The sequence below is a fragment of the Metopolophium dirhodum genome, chromosome 5, assembly GCF_019925205.1.
Source record: "Metopolophium dirhodum isolate CAU chromosome 5, ASM1992520v1, whole genome shotgun sequence".
In the NCBI taxonomy this organism is placed as follows: Eukaryota; Metazoa; Arthropoda; class Insecta; order Hemiptera; family Aphididae; genus Metopolophium; species Metopolophium dirhodum.
The window spans coordinates 6,607,521-6,617,598 of record NC_083564.1 but is presented as its reverse complement, the minus strand read 5'-3'; the positions used below and the strand labels follow the sequence as shown (position 1 = coordinate 6,617,598).

Genomic DNA, 10,078 nt, shown 5'->3' with positions numbered 1-10,078 from the left:
GTTGCCAGTTATTACTGTAGTTGCCTTCGTCGTACGAACACCACGAACACTACGAAGTACGAAGGAGAATGGAGATAGGAGATAACGCGTAGATAAGCGATTCGGCGACAATATCCGGCATGATGTTACGAACGGTTATAACTTAAAAAATGAGGTGTACGAGGCGTCATGGGTAGAATAAAAATGAAATGAATAAATGATTAACGAGTTACGAGACGACGTAGAACGACAATAACTGAATAACAAACGAAAGGACGGGAATTGGTTTGCGAACAGCAAAGTCATAACTTCCGTAGATCCGTCGCTGGCTCGGCGAACGACGAGTGAGTGACCACACGGTGTGTTTCCGACGGACAAACGCTTTTGGTGAGTAGCAACAATTTCCCATCGGCGGCCGTTGGGCAACGAAAAGGCGGCGGCTCGATTATGGTCGATTCGCGCGACATTGGTTTACAAAATGGCGGTGCGTTTGGCGGACCGCGCGCGCCAAGGGTACCGTAAAATGCGCGACGGCGGCTTTCGAGCTTTTCAGTTTTCGGGCTAATCGTTGGTCAGCCGCAGTCGCGGATATCGACGGTGGGCATTTTTTTTCCCGCCGCCGGCCAGACGGAAACTTGAAATACAATTATTACGATCGACGGTTTCTGTATATATGTTTACGCGCCGTCGACTCCGCGAGTCTCGGCTGATGACGATTGACAATAGACATTCATTTCGTTTTTGATAACTCGACATTGACACCGTCCGACCGTCGTTGTCGTCGCCGTCGTCGAAAACTCGCAGCGACGATACGACACGGTTTAAAATAAATACTACCTATGATTATTATTTCGTCGTCGCCGAGGACGTGACTAGATTCTGAAAATTTGACCCTACGGCCTAATGCCAACAATATTGATGACGATGATGATAATCGAAACAAAGGCCCTGTAGGTCTTCAAGCGCGGCACCGGCTCACCTCTGTAATAGGTAATGGTCAAATTGTTGTTTCACATTCGTAAACCGTTACAATTTCTCGTCTACGATTGTCGTCGTTGTTATTGCGAATTATACTTATGTCGGGGGGTTAGTTTATTCCGATGATTATCCATTTTTGGTCTCTCATATCACCTAAACATAACATTTATAATGTACAGTAAGATACAATTTCTTAAGAGTCTCGGTTTGTGACAATTGCAATATGTCAAAACCACAACTTATTCTACCGGCAGTAAATACTAAAATGCTTAATATAGACACAAAACCTCCAATATTGTCTGAATCTAACGGCTGTGTATTTAATCAAAATTTACTAATTATTTATGCTGTAATTTATTTCAGGCATTTTTAAGTACCTATAAAAAATACAAACTAGTAAGATGTCTTCTGCTTTAGAAGAAAGGGAAGAACAAAGTTTAAAATGTTTTATATGCAATATCAAAGTTACTACTCGTTCGTCATACGATATTTATTGTACATTTATGCCTCAAAGAGAATTGTTGTTAATAGATGTTATGTCAAAAATACTTAAAAAGGTTTTGAATCCTTCTCTTATGAGAAGCTCTGTATTGTGTCGAAGGCAAGTATTGTTCCATTTTGTATTGCAAAACCTACCTGTGCCAATTAAATACTTTAGATTGTAATGGTTAGATCTCACTAATATTATATGTATCCTGTTTTTATAGGTGTTTTACACTTTTTGATGAGTTAGATCAGATATCTACACGTTACAAAAAGCTTCAAACCGACATTATTAAACGTTACACTTCTACATGTGTTGAATATAAAGACGCTACTGATTTTAATGTTGTTGATAGTATGGTTCAAACAAAAATTGTTGAACTTTCACAGAGTGAACTAGAAAATGATGATGCATCCTTTAATGATGATGATGAAAATAGCGAAAAATCATCCGTTGCTCTAAATGAGGTAATTTATTAAGATCAATTTCTAGATTTAGAGCGGGGCAAGAATGCTATTTAATTTACAATAATTGTGGTTTTGAGTAGTAATAAACCTTAGATTGGATTTTGAACAAAGATTTTATTTTAAAACGAGTTTCAAAATGTCCCAGAACAAATATAAGCAAGTGGTAATCTCTATAAAAATAAAATCAATGTAAAAACTACCAACTTATAACTATTACAATATTACTATTTTATTAGAAAGTTTTTTAAATTTTAATTTTAATAAAACTTATCACAATACAGTCAAGTATGACAAATTTACTGTTGGTTTGAAATTGTTAATGATATGCTGTTATTGGCTGTTATTTGCTGTTATTTGCAAATTATGTATTATGTATTTAAGTATACTTATTATTTACCTATACTTTGCTGGTGTCAAACTATTGTTAAAAGTTATGGTTCCTTATATTTTCTTTTAATTTCTTACGTTAATTCTAGATAATAGATACTAATCTTAAAACTAATTAAACTAGCAGAATTTACATAAACTATTTTCTATTTAAAAGTTTTTTTGTTTTTTTAAGGTTTATAATTGTATCAATATTCTATTGTTATTGTTTTAAATATAATTCAATTATTGATTGTTCATAAAAAAAAATTAGATATATCAAAGTAAAGAGATATCTTTTATATATATTTATGGTTGAACATTTCTTTTTTGAAATAATAATTTTTTTATTTTATTATATTGCTAGATTGTTGAGAATATCATAAATAGCATACAAGCCGATGAAACTATGGACAACGATGACAGCTCTAAAGATTGTACTTCTGATACTACAGAAGATAAAATTCTACTTATTAATAAAAATGATACAGAACATATGGACACAGTAGACATCAAGCACACAGCAGAACCAATATATGAAACAAGTGAGGATTTAAAATAAATAAATATTAATATTATTTTAGTTTTAATTTAAAAAATAATGATTTAAAATTAATATATTATAATTTTTATTTTTAAGAATTAAAGAAACATAGTGTTGCCAGTGTTGGTATTAATTACAAATGTGAGAATTGTGATGTTTCTTTTGAACGAGCTACTGATTTAAAGAATCATTTTACCATGGTTCACCAAAGTCCAAAACTATTCTTTTGTTCATCTTGTGATAAAAGCTATTCAACCAAACAAGCATTGAACAATCATTTGTCCAAAGAGCATCAGACTTTGGATAAAGAGTCAATTAATGATCAAGTTGATACAATTTCTCCAATTATTAAAAGTAGTTAACATATCCTTATTCTTAGAATATATATTAATGGAGCTAATATTTATTGTTTGCAGCTGAAAATGAAACCTCTCAATGTGGTGATACGGGTTCAATCATAGTCACTGAAGCTAATGTTGATTATTTAAATCAGTCTCCTCAAGGTGTGATAATTGATGTGAAACCTGATTTTTCTATTGATAATAGCATGTACTTGGAGGAAATAGTGCAGGAAGAAATTGGAGATGATGATTTTGAATGGAAAGAAGATCAACAAAATAACTATATTGAAGAAAACATCATCGAAGATAGTTTAAGTGCAGTTGACGAAGCTAGAGCTCCTTCATCTGGATCAGAAAAATCTGATAATAGATTAAAAAAAGGACGGAACAAAAGGGGTAGTTCACGTTCTGGTGAACGCGCGTGTTTACCGGCCATACATAGTTGTGTACTTTGTGACAAAAAATGGAGGACAGTGACAGAGTTAAAATCTCATATACAATCACACAGTGGTTTGAGGCCTTATGTTTGCGAGGTATCTTACATATCTTTTTGTATAATGTTTTCCAATTTATTTATAATCTTAATATTGATTTTTAGATATGTGGTCAAGCCTATAAAATGAAAAAAGCTTTAGATGTGCACATTGGAATGCACAATGGCATACATCCTTTTACTTGTGAATACTGTAATAAGTCTTTTACACAAAAAGTTGGTCTACAAAAGCATATTCCCATTCATACTGGATATACACGGTTTCAATGTGATTTGTGTGGGAAGCGGTTTATTCATCAAAAAAGTTTTCACATACATACAATGACTCATACCGGGGAAAAACATGTTAAATGTTCCGAATGTGGTTTGGCTGTTTTATCTCAATCACATCTTAAGCGCCATTTAAGAGTCCACACTGGAGAGCGACCATATGCTTGTCCAATATGTGGTAAACGTTTTGCAGAAAAGTATAACATGAACGCTCATGTGCATATCCACAATAATAATGGAGGAATTGGGCCTAAGAGAAACAGAAATCATGTGTGAGTCAATCATTTTTAATTGTTAATTGTTGTACTCAAATTTTAAAAAGATAGGACTAGGATTTTTGATAAATTGTTCACTGAAATTATTGAACTGTGGTTTTTGTTTGTTTTTGGGGGCTTCTCTATAATGTGCCTGCAGCCTGCTAATTTATATTTTAAATAATACAAAATTGAAAATAATGTAAGTTGTGTATCATACAACTATATAATTTTATACAGTAGAATGGTAACATGATTAAGTTAAAAATGAATTACCTTTCACAATAATAATTAAAGCAAAATCAATTTTTTTTAAATTAAAAAATATACAGTTTTTTTAAGTATGATAGTTCATTAAATTTCACTAGAAACAAATTATATTATAAATAGGTATATAAAATATTTTACTGTTAAACATAAAATAGAAGGCACTGATTTAAACTATAAGTAAAAGTGTGTTTTAAATATTCAAAAAAAAAATAGTAAATTATGTATACACTGTTTATTTGTATTGACTAATGTATATTGATCAATTATTCATTTATATTTTAATTATTCAATTTAATTTTTATTTATTAGATGTCCATTGTGTGGTATGAGTTATGATCGAAAACACAAACTTGAATATCATTTATCTTCAGCGCATAACAAAATTGATAATAAACCTTTTCTAGATATAGAATTAGTGCAACTACAACGACCAAAAATTGAATACTTTCAAGAAGTAAGAGAATTTATATTTATTTTAGTATTTTAGAAGATTAATACCAGGTCCATATTAAGGGCTGTTCTTACATTTTCCAGTTAAAGTTAACCGGCCGAATTCTGCCGATAATAAATTCTGTTATCAGTCGGTTAGCATTAACCGACATTTTACCAGACATTGTAAGAGCGGCCCTAATAGACAAAAATCAATACCTAATAGCATTGTGTCATAAAACAATTTAGATTGTCTCACTCTTAAATTAGGAATGTTTAGTTATTAGTTTCAATTACTTACTTGTTACTGGAAAGGACCTATCATAAGAATAATATCTGCTTATCTAATATCTCTTTCCTACAATCTTGATCAGGGGTCTCCAATCTGGTTGCAATTATATATTTTTGTATTTTTAAAATGTATCACACCTACTCATCTTATACTTTAAAGGCAATTACCGATCTGCCTATCTAACTGATATTTTGATCTTGAACTCCAAGAACTATATATTTATTAGAGTTGTGTGGAAATGACTTAAATTCAATTATAAATTTATGAAAAGATAAAATATTAAAATGAAACTTCTCTTCTTTAAATTTCATTAGTCATTGTAGAAATTCGCTAGACTAAACCGGTGTGAAAAATAATGCACCGGGATGTTTGGACCATATCATTTACATGGTTCATTATCCCGGTGCGGGATAATGTGGGATCATTTTAAACCGGTTTAGTCTAGCGAATTTCTATATTACCTCCCTACCCAAACAATTTCAGCATGCGATGTCTTAAGAGGACGCTACCCATACATTTGTTGTCTCCGTTTTACACACGCTCGACATAGCAAATTGTCGTTGACTAGTTTAAATAGTGTGCTGTTAGTTTTGATACTAGAATGAATTGACCTATTACAAAACTTTTAGGTAAGGACATTATATGTGCCTAAGAGTTGCCGATTTTTCAAAATTTTCATTTTCAAGCAAGATGGGTATGTGAAATCTCCAAAATTAAAGTATCGAATAAAAGCCAACCTTCAGGACAGATAATGTTATTATCTAAAAAATTGATAATAGGTCAAATCACTCTAATATCAAAACTAACAGCACACTATTGAAACTAGTGGACAAAAATTTGCTATGTTGTACTTGTACAAGACAGAGACAACAAATGCATGGGTAGCATCTTCTTAACATATATCTCAGATGGTATATGGACAATTATTGGTCCCTGCATAAAAATGCCGTATGAGGACAATAGGTCCCTGTCGTATTTTATACACAGACAATTGGTCCCCGGCCATTATTTTTCCTTGAATACTTTTAAAACTTTATATTAAAAATTATTTTGTATTTAACTATTTTTACTTTGTTCAGTGTGATGGGAATAGTTAATATTATATTTAACATTGAATATTTATTTGAATTATATCATATAAGAACGTTTTATACAAAAAAATATTTTGTATTTAATTTTTAAGCTGGGGACCAATTTTTCGTGCATAAAATTATGACAGGGGCCAACTGTCTGCATGCGGCGTTTTTTGTGTGGACCAATTATCCTAGATCCATCTCAGATATAGCCTGTTCTAAAAAAACTTTGGAGACCCCGGCTACATCATTCCCAAATTTCACATTACTTACGTTACAGTTCTATGGTTTGAATTATATAATACAAAGTCATAAATCTAATATTCTTATATACTATATAATATATATTATTACTGATTTTCATGAATTTTTATGTTCCCACATATATGAGGCAATATAAAAAAATCAGCATATGTACTCTAAATAAATATTGAATATAATAATCAAATTTATTATTTAATTAAAATGCAATTATTTTAATTTACTATTTAGAATTCTCAAGGTAACCAAATCATAACTATGGATAAAAATGATATTGATCACAATAGTGGTACTGCAATGATAACAGTGAGTGGTGTCAAAGTTCCAATATCCTTAGATGGTGCTCCACTTATGGTTGCTACAATGCCACCGCCGCCTCATCCTATCAGCCTTGTAACACACAACATACCAGCTGCAGGTTCTCTTCTCACTTACAGGCCATCCAACACAAATAATAATAATGATCAACAGTTGGCTGATAGTTCACAGAACGCATATATGTCACAAAATCCTGTTACAATAGAATTGTCTTAAGATAGTAAGTTTATAGATATAAATAAGATGGAGGACTGCAACCTCAAAAATCACTTAAGACCTCACTCAGAGATTATGCTAATCCGTTAAACTCTAAATCTAATGTTATATACTGATATAGAATTCTAGATAATAGTTTCAATTATCTGCTAAATACTCACATTTCTTGAAATTATTGATGTAATTTATGTTGCCTATGTCTAGTAAGTTAGTGTCATGCACAATCCTATTCTTATTCTTAATAAATAATGATATAAAGCAATTAATTTTTTTAACAGTCTATACATATGTGTGGATAAATTAATAGTTGCTATTACAATTTATTTGATAGAAATTCGCTCCACGACATAGTTCCATGAATACTATTAAACATATTAAAAATCTATGATGTTATACATTAGTTAGATAGTAAGAAAAATATATGTTGGATTTTGGGGAGACTGATCAATAATAAATAAATAAATAAATAATACCTGCAAGCATTATTAGTAATTACTACCCTTTATTAAATTGTTACAAATATAAAACACACTTCAATGTTATATACACAATGTTACAAGTTTACAACGCACGCACTATTTTCTCACTTACTGACTGCTCGCTACTCTTGTATATGCCCATTGCTACACACACTTTACGTACCAGGACAACATCTAGTGCTGTAAGATAAAAACCCCACATATATTTGTTGAATCCTTACTTTTAAAAAATATTTTAGTAAGCTTAACATTTTAAAAATATTTGTTTTGTGCTATAATATTTTAAATGATTTTAACTGTATTATTTGTGTAAAATATATCATTAAATTTTTTTTAATTATAGAGTATCCAAAAAAAAACTCTTAATGATCAAAAATAAAAGTTATTAAACAATTATGACTTTTGACTATTGATTTAAGTTTGAAATATTTAAATTACAGCTACGAATTATTAGTTATAAAAAAATATCAAATTTCATAATGGGCTATTCGACCATTAATTTTTAGTTATTGAAAACAATTGTTATAAGTACATGTATTGTAAGCTTAAGTTGACATCACGGTTTTCATTTTTAAAGGTAATTTCTGTTTTTAATAATTTTAACTTTTTATCTATTGTTGGAACTTCCTTAAAAGTTTATCATATTTATATATTTGATATATTTACATTTTGGGCAAACTAAAAACCTTATTTTTATTCTAAAATAATTTAATTTCTTCATACTAATTAAAATGTTCTAAAATTTTATTTTAAAAACCTAACCTTGACAAACCTTATTTTATGAAGCTAATCTTATTACTAAAATATTAGATATTAGAATATAATATTTAATTAACAGATGATATGTTATAATTTAACATATCCTTTCCTTAGGTATAAGTTGTTGAAAAAAGACAACAGTGTATTGTTGACTATTGTATTATATCTTTTTTAAAATGTGGCCATTTATGTATGATTTATATTGTATTTCTAATTATTGAAAACAAAAATGTTTGACTGATTTTTTTATGTAGACAATAAGATTAATTCACTTTTTATTTTAATGTTCTGCATTTTTACTTTATAATATTGTATATTATTAGTCAGGCGATTTATTTAAAATATGACTCATTTAGCATGGTTGATTGCTGTAATTTAAAAAGAAATCAACATTTTTGTGACTTGAAGTATTTAATATATTTGTGCTAAAAAAAAAAAATGGAACAGTTCCAACGTATTAAAAATTTTAATTCAAAATAATATGATAAATAATGAAGTCTGATAAAAAAAATCTCCTTTTTTGATAATATATAGTATTTATTATTTATCTTGTAAATGTTGATTAAGTGCCATTGGGTATTAAACATGTAATAACATTATAATATAATATATTTTATGATTTATATGTTTTTATTTATATGTAATACGCTTTATACAATACCAATTTTTTTTTTAAGCAATAACTGATTATTTATTTTATATTTACTGTTAGATTATTATTGAAAAATATTTATAATAAAGTGATTTTTTACTAGAATATTAGAATACAATTATTATCATCTATATTTTGCAATTTTCATAAGATGTAAGCATTTTTTTATTTAACAATATATTTTGATACCAATTCGTAGTGTTTAGATATACTACTATATTCAATTTAATTTTGTTGTTATTTTATTGTGTTCCCTTATTATTAATAAGTAATAACTATTTATAGTTTTACATTATTCATAGTCAAACTGGAAATTGAATCATTGAATTCATAAAATGTTTTGGTAAAAAAGAACGAGTAAACAATATTATAAAATGCTTATTATAATGATGATGCTATTAATTTCCATAATGCCCATTAATAATATTTATTCAATGCTACGGTTTAAAACTTTAAAAAAATGACTTGTGTATATAATTATGTGTGATTTTTGAACATTCATTTTTAACGATAAAAAAATCATGTATTAAATAAGTATTTCTTTTATGTAAAATATTTTTTTTTGAAAGTTAGTAAAAACGTTTAATTGTTAAAACTATTAAGTTGTTTTATACCAGTGGTTCCCAATGGGTATGACGCGCGCGTATTACCGTAAATTTTTTTAAAAATCCGTTAAGAGGGAGGACGTTACATCCGCATGTGTTGTCTCCTTCTAACAAATGTACAACATAGCAAAAACATATTTTGTGCGGGAAAGAACCGATAAAACTACAGTCATAACTAAGAAATGGAACCACATAAAAAGGAGAACTTTGGCTAATATCGTTTTTATTTTTCGATATAACGTACGTTCTTATTGTTTCAAAATCCATTATTGTTAGTGTCAATAACTTTTTTTGAAGTTTCGATATTGAAAAAATAAAAACAATATTGCATACCCAATGTTCTCCTTTTTAAGTGCTGAAAATTTCGTTTCAAAGTTATGAGTGTTATGACTACAGCCTTCTCGGTTCTTTCCCAAGCCAAAACATTTTTTGCTATGTTTAACACTAATTGTAAGACGGATATAACACATGCGAGTGTAGCGTTCTCTTAAGTGTGTTGCCATTTTTATGGGTGTCGTAAAAAATAAAGTTAAAAAGCATTGTTTTAT

The 10,078-nt window shown here is 29.3% G+C and overlaps 1 protein-coding gene across 2 annotated transcripts; it reads left to right on the top strand.

The window, feature by feature from the left end:
• The first annotated feature begins 16 nt into the window (after nt 1-16).
• LOC132945981 (zinc finger protein 26-like) lies at nt 17-8,068 on the top strand. Of its 2 annotated transcripts, none has more exons than XM_061015841.1 (9): nt 17-366; nt 1,321-1,558; nt 1,665-1,908; nt 2,642-2,819; nt 2,915-3,172; nt 3,235-3,692; nt 3,758-4,194; nt 4,756-4,900; nt 6,733-8,068. In XM_061015841.1, exons 2-9 carry the CDS (start codon nt 1,359-1,361, stop codon nt 7,033-7,035), a joined length of 2,223 nt encoding a protein of 740 aa, XP_060871824.1. In that variant the 5' UTR covers nt 17-366; nt 1,321-1,358; the 3' UTR covers nt 7,036-8,068. The 2 variants fall into 2 exon arrangements, with proteins under 2 accessions (XP_060871824.1, XP_060871825.1); XM_061015842.1 differs by lacking the exon at nt 17-366 and adding an exon at nt 412-969.
• Nucleotides 8,069-10,078: the final 2,010 nt, after the last annotated feature.